The 20,691-nt window shown below is 38.4% G+C and overlaps 1 protein-coding gene across 1 annotated transcript in view; it reads right to left on the bottom strand.

Moving 5' to 3' along the window:
* pappaa (pregnancy-associated plasma protein A, pappalysin 1a) overlaps nt 1-20,691 on the bottom strand; it is a 272,874-nt gene that overhangs the window by 35,097 nt on the left and 217,086 nt on the right. Inside the window, exons 16-18 of the mRNA XM_061733629.1 lie at nt 10,012-10,213; nt 8,668-8,872; nt 2,619-2,766 (exon numbers count right to left, since the gene is read on the bottom strand). Coding sequence (XP_061589613.1) covers nt 2,619-2,766; nt 8,668-8,872; nt 10,012-10,213 — 555 coding nt within the window. The remainder of the gene's footprint in view (nt 1-2,618; nt 2,767-8,667; nt 8,873-10,011; nt 10,214-20,691) is intronic.

Genomic DNA, 20,691 nt, shown 5'->3' with positions numbered 1-20,691 from the left:
CGGTCGAGAAAGGCTGATTTATAAGAATGTCCTGGACTCAAAAGACCAGGATTCCTTGTGAACAGAGCATGTGCAGAAAACAAATTCCTGTTCCGTTTGATGGGGATATTGTGCTGCTGACGCCTTTTAAAACCCGAATATTAGCAATAACCCGAATTTGCACGGCCATGTAAACACCAATAACCCCTTTGAATAACCCGAATTTGCTCATATTCTGTTTTTTAAAAACCTGAATATGACCCCTGGGTTACTCCTTTTAAAACCTGAATATTGGGTCATGTAAACACCAAACGGAATATCCCCATCAAACAGAACAGGAATTTGTTTTCTGCACATGTTCTGTTCACAAGGAATCCTGGTCTTTTGAGTCCAGGAAGTTCTTATAAACACGGAGAAACCAAGACCAGGAGGAGACTAATCACTTCATAAATGTAATGAAGGATATGAACATTTCTGCATTTGTAGACGGTAGAAAGTACCGGGATAGAAGATTTACAAGAAGGAGAGAGAAAAGTTGAAGCAGCATTTGTTTTGAATTTGGATACAGGAAGAAGAAGCAGAAATGACGGGAATTGCGTCATGATGTTCTCCGTGCGTCGCTGGTTTGATCCAGATATCCCAAATGATTAATTACCATGTAAACGGAATATTCTGAATGTTTCAGTAACCTGAATATTAGCAATAACCCGAAATTTTGACTGCATATACACGTAGTCAATAATAGAGGGAATGTGCATGACGTCACAGACGCAACTTCACGGCGGGTTTCGCCCACTGAGTGTCAGAAAGACTGAGTGTCAGAAAGACTGAGTGTCAGAAAGACTGAGTGTCAGAAAGACTGAGTGTCAGAAAGACTGAGTGTCAGAAAGACTGAGTGTCAGAAAGACTGAGTGTCAGAAAGACTGAGTGTCAGAAAGACTGAGTGGCAGAAAGACTGAGTGTCAGAAAGACTGAGTGTCAGAAAGACTGAGTGGCAGAAAGACTGAGTGGCAGAAAGACTGAGTGTCAGAAAGACTGAGTGTCAGAAAGACTGAGTGTCAGAAAGACTGAGTGTCAGAAAGACTGAGTGGCAGAAAGACTGAGTGGCAGAAAGACTGAGTGTCAGAAAGACTGAGTGTCAGAAAGACTGAGTGTCAGAAAGACTGAGTGTCAGAAAGACTGAGTGGCAGCGTAAACTTTCAGTTTGAGCAACTAGAAAACATCTAAAATGGGAAAGAGCTGTTGTGGGATCGACTGTACACTGCAAAAACTCAAATCTTAACAGGAATATTTGTCTTATTTCTTGGTTAAAATGTCTCATTTTGAGTCAAAAACTCTCATTAGCCTTAAAACAAGACTCATTACCAGAAAAATAACTTGTTATTTGACAATTTTCACCTGTTTTAAGTAGATTTTCCCTTAAAATAAGTAGAAAAATCTGCCAGTGGAACAAGATTTTTTAGTTAAATCTTGTCCCACTGGCAGAATCATCAAAAATCATCCCCCCTGAAATAAAAACGGTCCAAATCATCCCCCCAGTAAAACTGTCATCCCTCCTTTCCATCCCTTATGTCATTTCATCAATGAATGTGGTTTTACTGCTATTTCAACATTTAGAGTCATCACCAGAAAAATAACACCAGAAAAATAACTTATTTGACAATTTTCACTTGAAATAAGTAGAAAAATCTGCCAGTGGAACAAGATTTATCTTCTCATTACAAGCAAAAAAATCTTGTTCCACTGGCAGATTTTTCTACTTATTTCAATTGAAAATCTACTTGAAACAGGTGAAAATTGTTGTTTTTTCCAGTGATGAGTCTTGTTTTAAGTGTAATTTTTTTTCTACTAAAAAAGAAGATATTTTAGCTAGAAATAAGTAAAATATTCTTGTTAATATTTTGCGTTTTTGCAGTGCAACGTCCAGCACTTCTGGGACGAACTGGAAGACGAGCGGACGATCCCGACCGGATCAACAGGAGAACCTGAAAAGTCACACTGCAAAAACTCACAATCTTACCAGGAACATTTGTCTTATTTCTAGTTAAAATGTCTAATTTTTAGTCAAAAAATCTTATTACACTTAAAACAAGAGTCATTACCAGAAAAATAACTTTGTTATTTCACAATTTTCACCTGTTTCAAGTACATTTTCACTTGAAATAAGTAGAAAAATCTGCCAGTGGAACAAGATTTATCTACTTATTACAAGCAAAAAAATTGTTCCATTGGCAGATTTTTCTACTTTTTTCAAGTGAAAATCTACTTGAAACAGGTGAAAATTGTTGTTTTTTCCAGTGATGAGTCTTGTTTTAAGTGTAATGAGATTTTTTTTACTAAAATGAGACATTTTAAATAGAAATCAGACAAATATTCTTGTTAAGATTGTGAGTTTTTGCAGTGATCCATGTTACTTATCCTGTGAAGGACAGAGTCATATTGATAAGTTCAGAAAAGTGTTTTTTATTGTTGTGTTTTGATGTATTTGATGTAAGCCCAGTGGATATTTAAAGCTTACAGAAGGCTGCATTTAACTGCTGCTATGTCATTCCTGCAGTATTTCTGCAGCTGTTTTGGTCACTGCTATTATTTGTAATATATTATATTATTTTATATTTATAAGTGTCGTGCATACGGACCTATGCCGTGTCCCCGCTTGCAGGAGTACTGGAGGCTGTAGTGGAGGTTTTGAGGTAAGGAACACTGTCCTTTGCTGTTTGGACACAGGCGGAAGGCGCCGGTCCAGTTCCCGTCCTTCCTGCAGCGAATCACGTTGGAGCCCGAGCCCTGAAGACAAAACACACAAACACCGGTAATAAACACCGCCGGGGCAAGGACACGCCGAGGAGGCATCGCCTTGCAGACGCAAGGAACACAATACATAACTTTATATCCACCCGAGCCACAACACCTGAGAGCAGAGCAGATTAAAAGGTGGATACATTTCAAAAGACTGTGGTGTGGAGTTATTCTGGAAATCAATATCAATCAAATTAACATGGAGTCAGATTGAGTAGGAGAGAGAGACAGGGAGGAAATCATATATATATATATATATATATATATATATATATATATATATATATATAAAAAAGATATATATATATATATATATATATATATATAAAAAAGATATATATATAAATTTTTACTTTACTTTACTTTTAATTAATCTTGACATTTTGACTTTTTTCTCGACTTTTAAAATGTTTTATCGACATTTCGACTTTTTTCTCGAAGTGCATAATGAAAAAAAAAATCTTCCTCCACTAAAATATTATTTTTATTTATTTAGTCGAGAAAAAAGTCGAAATGTCAAGATTAATGTTGAAGTACAATTTTGAGAAAAAAGTCGAAATGTTGAGAAAAAAAAGGCGAAATTTCGACTTTATTGAGGACATTTGGACTTTGTGTGTGTGTGTGTGTGTGTGTGTGTGTGTGTGTGTGTGTGTGTGTGTGTGTGTGTGTGTGTGTGTGTGTGTGTGTGTGTGTTGTATGTAAGAGGTGGAGAGAGACATTCGGATAAATGTTGTTTTTTCACAGTATTAATTACTTTATTGTGATATGATGAGTTTGCGTGAGAATACTGTTTTATATCACACTAAATATTGATTATGTGAGAAATGTTGAGAAAAAAGTAGAGAAAAAAGTCAAAATGTCGAGAAAAAAGTTGAAATGTATATCAACTTTATTCTTGAAATTTCAAATTTATTCACGAAATTTCTACTTTTTCTCAAAATTGTATTGCGACATTAATCTCGACATTTCGACTTTTTTCTAAATCTAAATAATGTTGAAGTACAATGTTGAGAAAAAAGTTGAAATGTTGAGATTAATGTCGAAATACAAATTCGAGAAAAAAGTCGAAATGTATTTCAACCTTATTCTTAACATTTCGACTTTTTTCTCGAAATTGTATTTCGACATTAATTTTGACATTTCTACTTTTTTTTTCTCGACATTTCAACTTTTTTCTCAAAGTGCACAATAAAAGACAAAGTTTTAAAAGTCGAGAAAAAAGTCGAAATGTTGAGAAAAAAGTCGAAATGTTGTGAATAAAGTTGAAATGTTGCGAAAAAAAGGCGAAATTTCAACTTTATTCACGACATTTAGACTTTTTTCTCAAAATTGTATTTCAACATTAATCTCGACATTTCAACTTTTGTGCACAATAAAAAAAAAATCTTCCCCTCTCAAATATTTTTTTTTACTGCATGGCCTTAATACTCTGCCGTAATTATGAGCAGAAACATCACGAGAAATGTGGAAAAAAAGAAGCTATGCCCTCTTTTCTATGAAAATGACATAAATACACAATAACCAGCTCTTATAATCAGGTCTTTCAGCCTCAGATCAACACTGCAAAATCTTACCAGGAATATTTCTAGTTAGAATGTCTCATTTTTAGTAAAAAAATCTCATTACACTTAAAACAAGAGTCATTACCAGAAAAATAACTTGTTATTTGACAATTTTCACCTGTTTCAAGTCAATTTTCACTTGAAATAAGTAGAAAAATCTACTTGAAACAGGAGAAAAGTGTTGTTTTTTTCAGTGATGATTCTTGTTTTAAGTGTAATGAGATTTTTTTTTGACTAAAAATGAGACATTTTAACTAGAAATAAGACAAATATTCTTGTTAAGATTTTGAGTTTTTGCAGTGCAACGTCCAGCACTTCTGGGACGAACTGGAAGACGATCGGACGATCCCGACCGGATCAACAGGAGAACCTAAAAAGTCAGCAAAAGCCACACTGCAAAAACTCAAAATCTTACCAGGAACATTTGTCTTATTTCTAGTTAAAATGTCTAATTTTTTGTTGAAAAATTCCATTACACTTAAAACAAGAGTCATTACCAGAAAAATAACATGTTATTTGACAATTTTCACCTGTTTCAAGTCAATTTTCACTTGAAATAAGTAGAAAAATCTGCCAGTGGGACAAGATTTATCTTCTCATTATAAGCAAAAACATCTTGTTCCACTGGCAGATTTTTCTACTTATTTCAAGTGAAAATCTACTTGAAACAGGTGAAAATTGTTGTTTTATCCAGTGATGAGTCTTGTTTTAAGTGTAATGAGATTTTTTTTGACTAAAAATGAGACATTTTCACTAGAAATAAGACAAATATTCCTGGTAAGGTTTTGAGTTTTTGCAGTGTTGATCCGGTCGGGATCGTCCGCTCGTCTTCCAGTTCGTCCCAGAAGTGCTGGACGTTGCACTGCAAAAACTCAAAATCTTAACAAGAATATTTGTCTTATTTCTAGCTAAAATGTCTCATTTTTAGTCAAAAAATAATATTCCTGGTAATATTTTGAGTTTTTGCAGTGAACTTCAGCATCTAAACTCTTAATTGGTGTCTTTTTTTCTCTATTTCTTCTTCTTTTTTTTTTCCAGCAGAAAAAGCAACCCCAAGATGCTGAAACAATGCACCAAAAAACAAAGGCATTCCAGGATAATTAGCAGCCAGGTGCTGTGAATCAAACCTGTTAACACAATGCCAAGAGAAAAGACATTAGCAATGATTTTAGAGAAGCAATTATTGCTGCCTATCAGTCTGGAAAGTGTTACGAGGCCATTTCTAAACAGGAGTCCATCATTTGAAAGTGAAAAAAGATCATTCATAGTCTGGAAAACATTAAAGGCAGCTGCCAGCCCTCCCAGGAGCAGATGTCCCAGTAAGTTTACCCAAGGTCACGCTCGGAGCGGCCGTGAAGAACTCCAGAGCTGAATCTCAGACTCTACAGACGGGCCGGGGCAGATGGCTGTCTGGGTCTGATGGAGGCTTAGTTTCTTATTTAAAAAGGAATAAAAAACAATTTAGGAACATTTGTGTTCGTATTGAATTGTTTGTTTTATTTTTGAATGAAATAAAGAATAAACCTGTTAATTAGGGCCCGAGCACTGACAGTGCTAGGGCCCTATTGTATCTGTAGGAAATGTTTTTATTTTTATTTTTCCGACAAAAGGAGGGCCTTTTTTCCCCCTAAATGTGCCCCAAAAGTCACCAAATTTTGCACCAAGCCAGGCCTGGGGAAGAATTTGATATTTAATGGTTTGCATTAATGGGCGTGGCCTAACGGCTCAACAGCGCCCCCTAGAAAACTTTGTGCCTCAAGCCCCACAATACGCTTTGACGTACATGAACGAAAATCGGTACACACCTGTATCATGTCACAACTTAAAGAAAAGTCTCTTGGCGCCATGGCCGAAACCCAACAGGAAGTCGGCCATTTTCAATTAATCGTGTAATTTTGGCGCAATTTATGCCATTTCTTCGGCCGTTTCTTCGCCCGAACCGTAACGTGCACCCAGGTGTGTTATACATCAAAATGTGCGTCTCCATCCTGCAACGACGCGCATTACTTTTCTCTTTCAAACGCGTTACCGTGGCGACGATGGACGCCAAAAAGCGCGCCCCCCCTTCATGTGATTGGTCCATATTTGATAGTTCCTACTTTCTGCCATAACTTTTGAATGAATTTTGAATTTTTTTTATTGTGCACTTCGAGAAAAAAGTCGAAATGTTGAGAATAATGTTGAAATACAATTTCAAGAATAAAGTCTAAATTTTGTGAATAAAGTCAAAATTTCAAGAATAAAGTTCATATACATTTCGACTTTTAAAGAAAATCTAATTTCATGAATTTCCCACATTTTAAGCCTTTTAAACCTTTTAAATGGAAGAAAGAAAGAAAAGAAAGAAAAATCTTATTTCATGAACTTTCCATATTTTTAGTAAAGTTTTAACATTCAACAGAATTGTAACATTTTCACTTTTGTCGAAATGTCGAGAAAAAAGTCAAAATGTCGAGATTAATTTTGAAATACAATTGAGAAAAAAGTCGAAATGTTGAGAATAAAGTTGAAATACATTTTGACTTTTTTCTCGAAATTGTACTTCAACATTAATCTCGACATTTCGACTTTTTTCTCGACATTTCAAATTTTTTGTCAACATTTCAACTTTTTTCTCGAAGTGCATAATGAAAAAAAATTCCTACTTTCTTTTTTTTTTTAAATATTATTATATATTATATATATATTATATTATATATATAATTTTTAAAAATTCCTACTTTCTGCCATAACTTTTGAATGGTTTGACATAAAGACATGTGGGTGGTGTCATCGGACTCGGTTTTGAGTCCTTGATCTTTATTGGTGAAAATTGCACGCGCGAGGGCCCGTTCATCGCTGCTTGCAGCTTTAATTTACATTTGTTTTCCTCCCCAGTGTCACCTTCTGCCGGTTCCTCAGCAAGACTTTATTCAATCCGCATCTGAATTATATTGGAATCATTTCCAACAAATTAATTACCGTGAATTTGCATTGAATTGTAATATAAGTGAACTGAAACGTACAGTATCGTCGTTGACTGTCATGGACTTGTCTAAGATGAATGTTGTTCTGAATTGGCCCTATATTAAAGAAATAGGCCCCAGTTACAATATGAAATGCCAAAGAGCACGACAGACGAGATGGAAGAAGGATGCACGCTCACTGCTGGTTTGAAAGTGTTGGCAAGAGGACTTACTTACTCTTAAAAAGTGCAGCGAGGCTTTGGATTTGTATTTGATCCGACCACAAGAACATTGTCTTCTGGATAATACTGTTACTGACAATACTGTTACGCAGAAAACCACTAAAAGTTGGTCCTGCGAGATTTAAAACCATCACGTGCAGTTAGTTTTCCTACTTACTGCTCGTGCTTGACTTATACTCTGTTATATAAATATAAATTCTCCATTCCAAGTGTAATGAGATTTCTTGACTAAAAATTAGACATTTTAACTAGAAATAAGACAAATATTCCTGGTAAGATTTTGAATTTTTGCAGGGACGAACCCTAGTAGTGCGTTTAATGCTGAAGACTGAAATGGGGCTACAGCAGGGGTCGGCAACCAGAAATGTTTTAGAGCCATATTGGACCAAAAGCACAAAAAACAAATATGTCTGGAGCCGCAAAAAATGAAAAGTACAAGCCTTAGAATGAAGGCAACACATGCTGCATGTTTCTATAGTAGTTATAACTGGGGGAAGATTATTTTTTTTCATTATGCACTTCAGGAAAAAAGTCGAAATGTCGGTAAAAAAGTTGAAATGTTGAGAAAAAAGTCGAAATGTCGGGAAAAAAGTCGAAATGTTGAGAAAAAAGTCGAAATTTCGAAAAAAAAGTCAAAATGTCAAGATTAATGTTGAAGTAAAATCTTGAGAAAAAAGTCGAGAAAAAAGTCGAAATTTTGAGAAAAAAGTCGAAATTTTGAGAAAAAAGTCGAATTTTTGAGAAAAAAGTCGAAATGTCGAGAAGAAAGTCGAAATTTCGAGAAAAAAAATCGAAATGTTGAGATTAAAAAGGAAAGGAAAAAGGAAGAAAAAAAGAGAAAAAAAGACGAAATAAAGGAAAAAAGAAAAGAGAAAAAAAAGACGAAAAAAAGAGGAAAAAAGGAAAAGAAGAGAAAAAAGGAAAAAAAAAAAAAAAAAAGGTCAAGCATTTTTGAAAAAGCTCCAGGAGCCACTAGGGCGGCGCTAAAGAGGCGCGGGTTGCTGACCCCTGGGCTACAGTAAGTTATGCAAGACACCTAAAGGAGACTATTTTCTATTTTGTTGAAACAAAAGTAAAGAAAGAGCGGAAAGAGGATAGAGATGGACGGACCTGCTTGCATGGAGCGTGCAGCAGCCTCACCGTATGGGCGGAGCCTCCTGTGGCGGCGACAGCGGCGTTACCGGCGGCGTCGGAGCAGTTGAGCCTGCAGACGCTGTCGAAGCGGAAGCCGTCGCTGCAGCTGTACGAGCCGTGGAAGACGGGCAGCGGAGCGTCGCAGGTCACCGGCTCGCAGGCCCCTTCCAGCCAGCTGCCGTCCTCCGTGCACTGCCGCTTAAACGCTCGCCTTAAACACAAACCAGCCGCTCACTCAAGTCCTTTCAGGTCCCACTTTCTACGGAAGGGTACCAGGGCCGCGCAGGAGAAAACATATTTGAGTGGGGATTTTTTTATTGTGCACTTCGAGAAAAAAGTCGAAATGTTGAGAATAATTTTGAAATACAATTTCAAGAATAAAGTCAAAATTTTGTGAATTATGTCGAAATTTCAAGAATAAAGTTGATATACATTTCGACTTTTAAAGAAAATCTAATTTCATGAATTTCCCACATTTTAAGCCTTTTAAACCTTTTAAATGTAAGAAAGAAAGAAAAGAAAGAAAAATCTTATTTCACGAACTTTCCATATTTTTAGTAAAGTTTTAACATTCAACAGAATCGTAACATTTTCACCTTTGTCGAAATGTCGAGAAAAAAGTCAAAATGTCGAGATTAATGTTGAAATACAATTTTGAGAAAAAAGTCGAAATGTCGTGAATAAAGTCGAAATTTTGCCTTTTTTTCCACAACATTTGAACTTTATTCACGACATTTCGACTTTTTTCTCAACATTTTGACTTTTTTCTCAAAATTGTACTTCAACATTAATCTTAACATTTTTACTTTTTTCTCGACTTTTAAAATTTTTTCTCGACATTTTGACTTTTTTCTCGAAGTGCATAATGAAAAAAAAAATCTTCCTCCACTAAAATATTATTTTTATGTTTCTCCTGCCTGGCCCTAATATTCTTCTGTACATAATCAATATTTAGTGTGATATAAAACAGTATTCTCATGCAAACTCATCATATCACAATAAGGTAATTAATATTAATATAAAAAAAATGTTGAAATACATTTTGACTTTTTTCTCGAAATTGTACTTCAACATTAATCTCGACATTTCGACTTTTTTCCTCAACATTTCGACTTTTTTCCTCAACATTTTGACTTTTTTCTCAACATTTCAACTTTTTTCCTCAACATTTAGACTTTTTTCTCGACATTTCAACTTTTTTCTCGAAGTGCATAATGAAAAAAAATCTTCCTCCTCTTAAAATATTATTTTTATTTTTCTCCTGCCTGGCCCTTATACTGTTCCTTAGACTTTCAGCTGGAAACGTCTTTGACGGAGGAACCGAATAGATCAATGAACATCTTCCTTTACCTCTTGGGTTTGTTCGTGACGTGGTAGCCGGGCTTGCACTTGTACTTGCAGAGCGTGCCGACTTTCAGGCCCGTCTCGTTGCAACGCTTGGTCTGCAGCACGGCGTTGGGCACGGGCGGCGGCGCCGGGCAGCGCAGCTCGCAGAGAGCTTCTGGAAACGACCACAGACCGTCCTCTAGGCATGTGAGGGTGTTGTTTGTACCTGGAGAGAAAGAGAACAAGAGCACAATTCAACACAACGTAATTCAAAGTGCTTTACATCAACATACGTTCAAAGCATATGAGGAACTATATTCAAATTAAAATGCATTTGCGGAAATGCTTTTTCATTTTAAGAATGTGCCCGCATTATTTGAGTCAAAAATGAAATTGATAATATATAATCCGATTTGCATTTTAATTTTCGTATTCAACACTGCTTATTCTTGTACTTAATTCAAATTAAAAAGAAAAAGATGTTTGAGATTTAATTTTCAAATCATGCCTCAGCAAATAGTTCCCAATATTCAATTTTAAATCTAAAATTTGAAAATTAAAATGCATTTGCAGAAATGCTTTTATGCTTTTAATTTTCATGCCCCATTTTCAAATTTTAGATTTAAAATTGAATATTGGGAACTATTTGCTGAGGTTGAGATGCTTGAGATTTAATTTTCAAATCATGCCTCAGCAAATAGTTCCCAATATTCAATTTTAAATCTAAAATTTGAAAATGGGGCATGAAAATTAAAAGCATAAAAGCATTTCTGCAAATGCATTTTAATTTTCAAATTTTAGATTTAAAATTGAATATTGGGAACTATTTGCTGAGGCATGATTTGAAAATTAAATCTCAAACGTCTTTTTCTTTTTAATTTGAATTAAGTACAAGAATAAGCAGTGTTGAATACGAAAATTAAAATGCAAATCGGATTATATATTATCAATTTCATTTTTGACTCAAATAATGCGGGCACATTCTTAAAATGAAAAAGCATTTCCGCAAATGCATTTTAATTTGAATATAGTTCCTCATATGCTTCCATATCAAATCACTTTTTGAACATTCGACCGTGAGCGTAGAAAGTGGCGTACGCACGTTTTTTGTGTGCCGCACATTTGGCCCCAGTTGAAAATTACATATAAATACACAATAACCAGCTCTTATAATCAGGTCTTTCAGCCTCAGATCAACACTGCAAAAACTCAAAATCTTACCAGGAATATTTGTGGTTAAAATGTCTCATTTTTAGTCAAAAAATCTCATTACACTTAAAACAAGAGTCATTACCAGAAAAATAACTTGTTATTTGACAATTTTCACCTGTTTCAAGTACATTTTCACTTGAAATAAGTAGAAAAATCTGCCAGTGGAACAAGATTTATCTTCTTATTACAAGCAAAAAACTGGCAGATTTTTCTACTTATTTTAAGTGAAAATCTACTTGAAACAGGTGAAAATTGTTGTTTTTTTCCAGTGATGAGTCTTGTTTTAAGTGTAATGAGATTTTTTTTGACTAAAAATGAGACATTTTAACTAGAAATAAGACAAATATTCCTGGTAAGATTTGGAGTTTTTGCAGTGAACTTCAGCATCTAAACTCTTAATTGTTGTCTTTCTCGTGGGCGTCTTTTTTTTTTCCAGCAGAAAAAGCAACCCCAAGATGCTGAAACAATGCACAAAAAAACAAAGGCATTCCAGGATAATTAGCAGCCAGGTACAGAAAAGTATCTACTTGGCACGTTACACCCCTAGTGGGAAAGAACCAAACTGGGCCAAGTAGGTACTAGTGGAAAAGTGCCAAAAGACTTTCTGGGGCGCTGCAGAGAAGACCGAGGTCATGGGCATTAGGTGAGATGCGTTCAAGGACCACGGAGAATATCCGTGCAGAAAAACCCTTGAGGGAAGACGAGGACTTCATGTCCTGCCATTGAAATGGATTGGATTCAACTTTAATAATCCCCAAAGGGGAAACTTCATTGCCACCATGGCCGAGGGATGTTAAAAATGAATCGATTTTCGATTAATTGCCGTTATGAAATTACCCGATTAAAATTAACGATTACAATTAATCTATTTATTTATTTATTTTTTTCGTTTAATTTCACCAGCTGGTATTACGCCCGGACCACATTTAATGCGACACAACGCGGTACATAGGTTCCTCTAAACATCTGTCCCCGCTACAGTTTTATTAAAACTGTTAGTTAAAATTTTTAACTAAAAGAAAATGTGCTCCAATACAGCAGGTCTCATCATTTTATTTTGAACACTGCAGAAACTCTAACTTAAAACGTAACTAGAACTTAAAATTTGCTTGACACAAATGACACTATTATGGCTGCTACTACTAATAGCCTTGAAGTGCACTTTATATTATATTCCTTGTGGTACAAAAATGTCTTTTTGTTACTTTTGTATCAAATAAATATTTGATTAAGGAATACATTAAAATGTCCTTTGTATTTTATATAAGCAAAAAAAAATATTTTTGTATCTCAGATGGGGGAAAAACGCCGCTTATCAACTAATCGATGATCGATCGATAAGGTTATCAACTGTCAATTAATGAAATAATCGATAATTTGCATCCCTACCATGGCCACAACAATACAACATAACACCTCGTCCTAACTGCATGCGAGCGTCCGACTGTCGTGTCACACTGCGTGGGTTCGGACGCGCTCTGTCCTGAAACACTGAACGCGTTATCGGCCCCACGTTCTTATGATTGACAGCTGAAACTCGCTTTTTAAATGATTTATGGTTCCACGTTACACCAACGCAGACCCTACGGCGTAGGGTACGCGGCGATGTGCACCGAACTGTGCGCGTCGCCGCGTACCCTACGCCGTCGATTTTACGCGTAACCATAAATCAGGATCGGGAGGGAGAGAAAAGGTCCTGTAAGTGGGGAAAAAAACGAACAATTAATAACGGCGTGTGATGACGCAATCAAACAGGGAGCAGCGTGGAGTGAGCGGCGTGTTCGTGGTGTTAAAGGCAGCAAACATGTCAGCATGTCAGATCATTACTGGGATGTGGGGAAAAGCAGAGGACACGAGAAATGATCCAGGCTGAGTTGGATTTGGGAAACCGCTGTTGATGGAGACGTCACGGGACGCACCGCGCAGCAGATCGGGGAGAGAGCGAAGAGAAAAGGGCCCTCTTCTCTTTTTTCTGATTAAATGAATCCGAAATAGACAAACAGGCGATCTATGAGTAACTTCAAAGAGAAATAAAACAACGAGAGAATATGGATAAAAGGAGGTGCCGGATCCGATCAAATACTGGATCTTGTTCCGGCAGGATCCGGCACAAATTAAGCCCTAATAAGATTCTTATTATTATATCTTAATATCTTATCAGAACCTTCCAGCTCCCTGGCGATCTCCCTCCAGCAGCTGCCACTTTATTGAGGTTCTTGTATTGAAATGACCGTTTCCTACAGCGCTTTCAACCGGCTTTCAACGCGAGCGACAGGAAGAAAATAGAACCAGGGTGTGCGACAAAAGTCCAGCTCAAAACGGCGCGCCGCGTCGCTCGCAACCAGTATAGACAGTGCAATAAAAAATAAAGCAATGGAACTGTTTTTGACGCTGACGCTCGCTCGCGTTGCATGCAGTGAGGACACGGTGTAAGACAATCAACAATACACATTAACGATGTCTCCACAGGGACAGCAGTGGATCAATACAACAGCAAAAATAACCAGAAAATGACCCCCCAAAAAAGGGAGATGAAGAAGGGAGAGATATGTGACCTGGTCCACCTTGTTGGAGCCTTGAAACCCACCGGCCTGTGAGGAGCTGGAGCACTGGTATGTGCTAGAGGGCTGAAGGACCTGGCAACGCGGCGGCCGGAGGAGGCGAGTAAAGACCGATGCTCCCCAGAGCCTCGTCTCTCTCTGGCACTCCGTCCTGACGGTGGCTTCAGGGCCGGTTCTGGCCGGCCAGAGCCTTCGCTTCATCTCAACACTGGCAAGAACACGGCCGTCTGGCCGATGGCTGGCAGATTGTTGGCCACCGTGAGGGCGTAAGGTTCGCTGGCAAAGCACTCGGCTGGGGAACTAGCCGTCTCCAACGCTAACCCGAGCCACCGTGTCACTGCGGGAAGCGTGCGGAGCCAGCGAGTCCTCAGGTTCTCCGCTACGACATCAGCCTGGGTTCGGATGAAAGTATTTTCTCCAGCGATGGATAAACAAACAGCTTGGGTTTTATGTCTAAACATTGGCAGCATCGGCCGTTTTTAAAAGTTGAATTGACTTCTTCTCGTCTCTGGAGAACGGAAGGTCCATGTGGTCTTTTCTGGCCAGGCAGCGCTTTTTAGGGGTTGTTTTGTTGCAGAGAAACCCGGAAATTCAGACTTAAAGGTACGAAGCAAGTGGGTAATAGGGATGGGCGGTATGGACTAAAAAATGTATCACGATAATTTCTGGCATTTATCCCGATAACGATAAAAATGACGATAATAAAAATACCAATTTCAACTCCATCTTTGTAACTATAAATCTATCACCACATTCAGTCTTTGGAGCCAAATCACTGATCTAAAAGATACTAAATACTAAACTACACCAATTGAATTCCTTCCTTCCTTCCTTCCTTCCTTCCTTCCTTCCTTCCTTCCTTCCTTCCTTCCTTCCTTCCTTCCTTCCTTCCTTCCTTCCTTCCTTCCTTCCTTCCTTCCTTCCTTCCTTCCTTCCTTCCTTCCTTCCTTCCTTCCTTCCTTCCTTCCTTCCTTCCTTCCTTCCTTCCTTCCTTCCTTCCTTCCTTCCTTCCTTCCTTCCTTCCTTCCTTCCTTCCTTCCTTCCTTCCTTCCTTCCTTCCTTCCTTCCTTCCTTCCTTCCTTCCTTCCTTCCTTCCTTCCTTCCTTCCTTCCTTCCTTCCTTCCTTCCTTCCTTCCTTCCTTCCTTCCTTCCTTCCTTCCTTCCTTCCTTCCTTCCTTCCTTCCTTCCTTCCTTCCTTCCTTCCTTCCGAACAACCACAACCAAATTCACTCTATCCGGATGGAGCAATTTCACTGGATAGTTTTTTTTCTTCCCTTCCTTCCTTCCTTTTTTTCATTCTTTCTCCCTTCCTTCTTTCCTTGTTTTCTCCCTTCCATCCTTCCTTCCTTCTTTCTTTCCTTCTTTTCATTCTTCCTTCTTTCCTTCTTCCTTCCTTCCTTCTTTTCATTCTTCCTTCCTTCCTTCTTTTCATTCTTCCTCCCTTCCTTCTTTTCATTCTTCCTTCCTTCTTTTCATCCTTCCTTCCTTCCTTCCTTCCTTCTGAACAACCACAACCAAATTCACTCTATCCGGATGGAGCAATTTAACTGGATAGTTTTTTTTCTTCCCTTCCTTCCTTCTTTCTTTCCTTCTTTTCATTCTTCCTTCTTTCCTTCTTCCTTCCTTTCATTCTTTCTCCCTTCCATCCTTCCTTCCTTCTTTCTTTCCTTCTTTTCATTCTTCCTTCTTTCCTTCTTCCTTCCTTCCTTCTTTTCATTCTTCCTTCCTTCCTTCTTTTCATTCTTCCTCCCTTCCTTCTTTTCATTCTTCCTCCCTTCCTTCCTTCCTTCCTTCCTTCCTTCCTTCCTTCCTTCCTTCCTTCCTTCCTTCCTTCCTTCCTTCCTTCCTTCCTTCCTTCCTTCCTTCCTTCCTTCCTTCCTTCCTTCCTTCCTTCCTTCGGATTTAATTCAGAACCATAAATCTTTACACAAAAACATCATCAACAGGAATTTATCATTTTTACCGCGAGATGATAAATTCTTACCGTGGGGAATTTTTTTGACGGTTTATCGTGAACCGTAAAATATCACCCATTCCTAGTGGGTAAAGAAATAAATAAACATTCAGCGAAACCAAAACCAAAGGGACTTTGTCAAAAAAGAAATCCAAACGGCTGCAAAAACAGATAAGAAACATGAAAAATGGGGCCGTCCTCCGTGCACTGCCTCTTAAACGCTCGCCTTAAACACAAACCAGCCGCTAACTCAAGTCCTTTCAGGTCCCACTTTCTACGGAAGGGTACCAGGGCCGCGCAGGAGAAAACATATTTGAGTGGGGATTTTTTTATTGTGCACTTCGAGAAAAAAGTCGAAATGTTGAGAATAATGTTGAAATACAATTTCAAGAATAAAGTCTAAATTTTAATGAATAAAGTCCAAATTTCAAGAATAAAGTTGATATACATTTCGACTTTTAAAGAAAATGTAATTTCATGAATTTCCCACATTTTAAGCCTTTTAAACCTTTTAAATGGAAGAAAGAAAAGAAAGAAAAATCTTATTTCATGAACTTTCCATATTTTTAGTAAAGTTTTAACATTCAACAGAATTGTAACATTTTCACCTTTGTCGAAATGTCGATTAGATTAGAGATTAATTTTGAAATACAATTTCGAGAAAAAAGTCGAAATGTTGAGAATAATGTTGAAATACATTTGGACTTTTTTGTCAAAATTGTATTTCAACATTAATCTCGACATTTCGACTTTTTTCTCGACATTTCGACTTTTTTCTCGACATTTCAACTTTTTTCTCGACATTTCAACTTTTTTATATATATTTCAATTTAGGGGTTGTTTTGTTGCAGAGAAACCCTGAAATTCAGACTTAAAGGTACGAAGCAAGTGGGTAAAGAAATAAATAAACATTAAGCGAAACCAAAACCAAAGGGACTTTGTCAAAAAAGAAATTCAAACTGCTGCAAAAACAGATAAGAAACATGAAAAATGGGGCTGAAAAATATGAGTAGGACGAGTATGAAGATCATGTGGCAGATGAGAGTGAACAAAAGAGCTTGTATGCTGGCCGGGGTAATTAATTGATGAAACATTGGTAAGGAAATAGAGCAAATTAAGACCAGAAGTCAAACTGAGGTGGACGAGGAGATCCAATTTTCAGAACAGGAAGTAATGCTTACGAGGACACGAGACTCACAAAGTGTTTTCAGCAGCAGTGACTGAAAAACCAAAACATTTCAGTCAAACTGAGATCTGGACTTTGGCTAAACCGTTGCGACTACAGTTGTTTCATTCGTTTCTTCTCAGCTGTTCTGATGCCGTTTTTCCACTCTGCTAGTGATCATCGTCCTCTTGTGTGACTCAGATCGGGCCGAGGTTTATCTGCCGGACAGATGCCTCAGGTCGGAGTAGGAGGAGGCTTTCTCCGGGAAAACCTTCACAGCAAATCAATACTTTGGTCTAATATTTTTGTTGAGCTGAATGTCAGGAATTGATCCCAACTCCACTTCCCAGAATGCACCAGTTGCAGCGAAGCAGGCTGCCGGTCACCTGATCAGTCATTGACTGCGTTTACATGCAGTCAAAATTCGCTTTATTGCTAATATTCCGGTTAAGCTGGGAATACACTGCGATATTTTAAATGGTTTGATTCAGCCCCATCTCAAACTGCACGACTAGATCGCTAAGTTCAAAAGTTCACAGCCCACAATTTATGGTCTCACACTGTCCGACCCGATGCTCTGATGCTCCGTCTGCTCACACTATACGATCATAATCCTCCGTCTGCTCACACTATACGATCATAATCCTCCGTCTGCTCACACTATACGATCATAATCCTCCGTCTGCTCACACTATACGATCACAATCCTCCCGTCTGCTCACACTATACGATCATAATCCTCCGTCTGCTCACACTATACGATCATAATCCTCCGTCTGCTCACACTATACGATCATAATCCTCCGTCTGCTCACACTATACGATGATAATCCTCCGTCTGCTCACACTATACGATCATAATCCTCCGTCTGCTCACACTATACGATCATAATCCTCCGTCTGCTCACACTATACGATCATAATCCTCCCGTCTGCTCACACTATACGATCATAATCCTCCCGTCTGCTCACACTATACGATCATAATCCTCCCGTCTGCTCACACTATACGATCATAATCCTCCGTCTGCTCACACTATACGATCATAATCCTCCGTCTGCTCACACTATACGATCATAATCCTTCGTCTGCTCACACTATACGATCATAATCCTCCGTCTGCTCACACTATACGATCATAATCCTCCCGTCTGCTCACACTATACGATCATAATCCTCCGTCTGCTCACACTATACGATCATAATCCTCCCGTCTGCTCACACTATACGATCATAATCCTCCGTCTGCTCACACTATACGATCATAATCCTCCCGTCGGACCTCTGTTACTGGAACTGGAGGCCGGTTCTGGGGCAGGGGTGAGCTGTGTCCACCCAAACGTGCGTCCTGCCCACCCGATCAAAGGTTATGGGGATCCTTTATTTTTTTATAATTTTATTTTTGTATATATATATATATATATATATATATATTAAAAAAGTAAATATCAAAATATCTGTACCGTTTCTGATTGGGTGGGCACTGTGCATCATTTTTAGACACAACAAAGAACGCATACCGCAAAAGTTGTGTCTCGGCGGAGGGACCGGCGTCCCAGCAAGTGTTCCGAACAGCAGACAGCGCACACACTAAAGGCTGATTTATGGTTCCGCGTTACACCAACGCAAAGCTACGGCGTAGGGTACGCGGAAATTTTGTTTTGCTATTAAAACATGATTTGTAATGTGAATTTGCAACACTTAAACTCCAAATAATAGTTTTTTACGTGACATCAGAGATTGCACATGCTCTCTGTGAAAGGATGAGTCCAATCGGGTCGTAGCTGCTTCAACTGCGATTCCTTCACGAGGAGCGACCAGGATTTCAAACACGCTTGATTTTCTTGCGACCTCACGATTTGTGATCGGGAGCTCGTCGTGAGGTGTTAATCTCTCGTCGTGAGGTGTTAATCTCTCGTCGTGAGGTGTTAATCTCTCGTCGTGAGGTGTTAATCTCTCGTCGTGAGGTGTTAATCTCTCGTCGTGAGGTGTTAATCTCTCGTCGTGAGGTGTTAATCTCTCGTCGTGAGGTGTTAATCTCTCGTCGTGAGGTGTCACTCTCTCGTCGTGAGGTGTCACTCTCTCGTCGTGAGGTGTTACTCTCTCGTTGTGAGGTGTTAATCTCTCGTCGTGAGCTGTTAATCTCTCGTCGTGAGGTGTTAATCTCTCGTCGTGAGGTGTTAATCTCTCGTCGTGAGGTGTTAATCTCTCGTCGTGAGGTGTTAATCTCTCGTCGTGAGGTGTTAATCTCTCGTCGTGAGGTGTTAATCTCTCGTCGTGAGGTGTTAATCTCTCGTCGTGAGGTGATAATCTCTCGTCGTGAGGTGATAATCTCTCGTTTTGAGGTGTTAATCTCTCGTTTTGAGGTGTTAATCTCTCGTCGTGAGGTGTTAATCTCTCGTCGTGAGGTGTTAATCTCTCGTCGTGAGGTGTTAATCTCTGGTTGTGAGGTGTTAATCTCTCGTCGTGAGGTGTTAATCTCTCGTCGTGAGGTGTTACTCTCTCGTCGTGAGGTGTTAATCTCTCGTCGTGAGGTGTTACTCTCTCGTCGTGAGGTCTTAATCTCTGGTTGTGAGGTGTTAATCTCTCGTCGTGAGGCGTTAATCTCTCGTCGTGAGGTGTTAATCTCTCGTCGTGAGGTGTTAATCTCTCGTCGTGAGGTGTTAATCTCTCGTCGTGAGGCGTTAATCTCTCGTCGTGAGGCGTTAATCTCTCGTCGTGAGGTCTTAATCTCTCGTCGTGAGGCGTTACTCTCTCGTCGTGACCCCACGTACACTGCACGAGGCACGAGCAACGATTGGGTCGAAATCGGGCCCGATCAAAAAAAAGTTGCACGACTGGAAAATCGGCTCAAAACGAGCCGATAATCGCACAGTGTCTGCCCGGCTTTACTGAAACATCGGGAATATTCCGTTTACATGGTAATTAATCATTCGGGATATCCCGATCAAACCAGCGACGCGCGGAGAACGTCATGATGCAATTCCCGTCATTTCTGCTTCTTCTTCCTGTATCCAAATTAGGAACAAATGCTGCTTCGCGCAACTTTTCTCTCACCTTCTTGTAAATCTGGCTATCCCGGTACTTTCTACCGTCTACAAATGCCAAAAGTGTGGCGTGGTCTTGCGTTTCTCCGTTTATAAGAACTTCCTGGACTCAAAAGAGTTTAAAAAGGGTTATTAACTGCATGTAAACGTAGTCTCTATCACCGATTTTGAAGCTCAGTTAGTCAAACAAACCAACTTCAGAGGAAAGAAGCTCCAATCCACTCATGGACTCAGTCCAATGGTCGGTGAAATGTTTTATTTGCTTTCATAGTTTGTGAAATGCTGCTTAATATGGTCAAGTTTATGTTTTTAACTGCTGTGTAGATAATGAAAGCATCACAGCATTGACTTCATTGGTTTTGTGTTGAATGAGTTTGCACTAAGATAATATTTCATTTTTCAGTAAGAAAATATTTCATTTTGAGTTTGAAAAATTAAAACTATAGAACACGGAAGGATAATAATACAAAGGTGAAAATGTTACAATTCTGTTGAATGTTAAAACTTTACTAAAAAAATGGAAAGTTCATGAAATAAGATTTTTCTTTATTCCATTTAAAATGTAAAAGGTTTAAAAGGCTTAAAATGTGGGAAATTCATGAAATTAGATTTTTCTTTAAAAGTCGAAATGTATATCAACTTTATTCTTGAAATTTCAACTTTATTCACAAAATTTCGACTTTATTCTTGAATTTGTTTTTGAACGTTTTTCTCGACATTTTAACTTTTTTCTCGAAGTGCACAATAATAATTAAAAAAAATCT

The sequence above is a fragment of the Cololabis saira genome, chromosome 11, assembly GCF_033807715.1.
Source record: "Cololabis saira isolate AMF1-May2022 chromosome 11, fColSai1.1, whole genome shotgun sequence".
Classification (NCBI taxonomy): Eukaryota; Metazoa; Chordata; class Actinopteri; order Beloniformes; family Belonidae; genus Cololabis; species Cololabis saira.
Note: the sequence above shows the minus strand (reverse complement) of the source record. Positions and strands in the feature narration are given on the sequence as shown.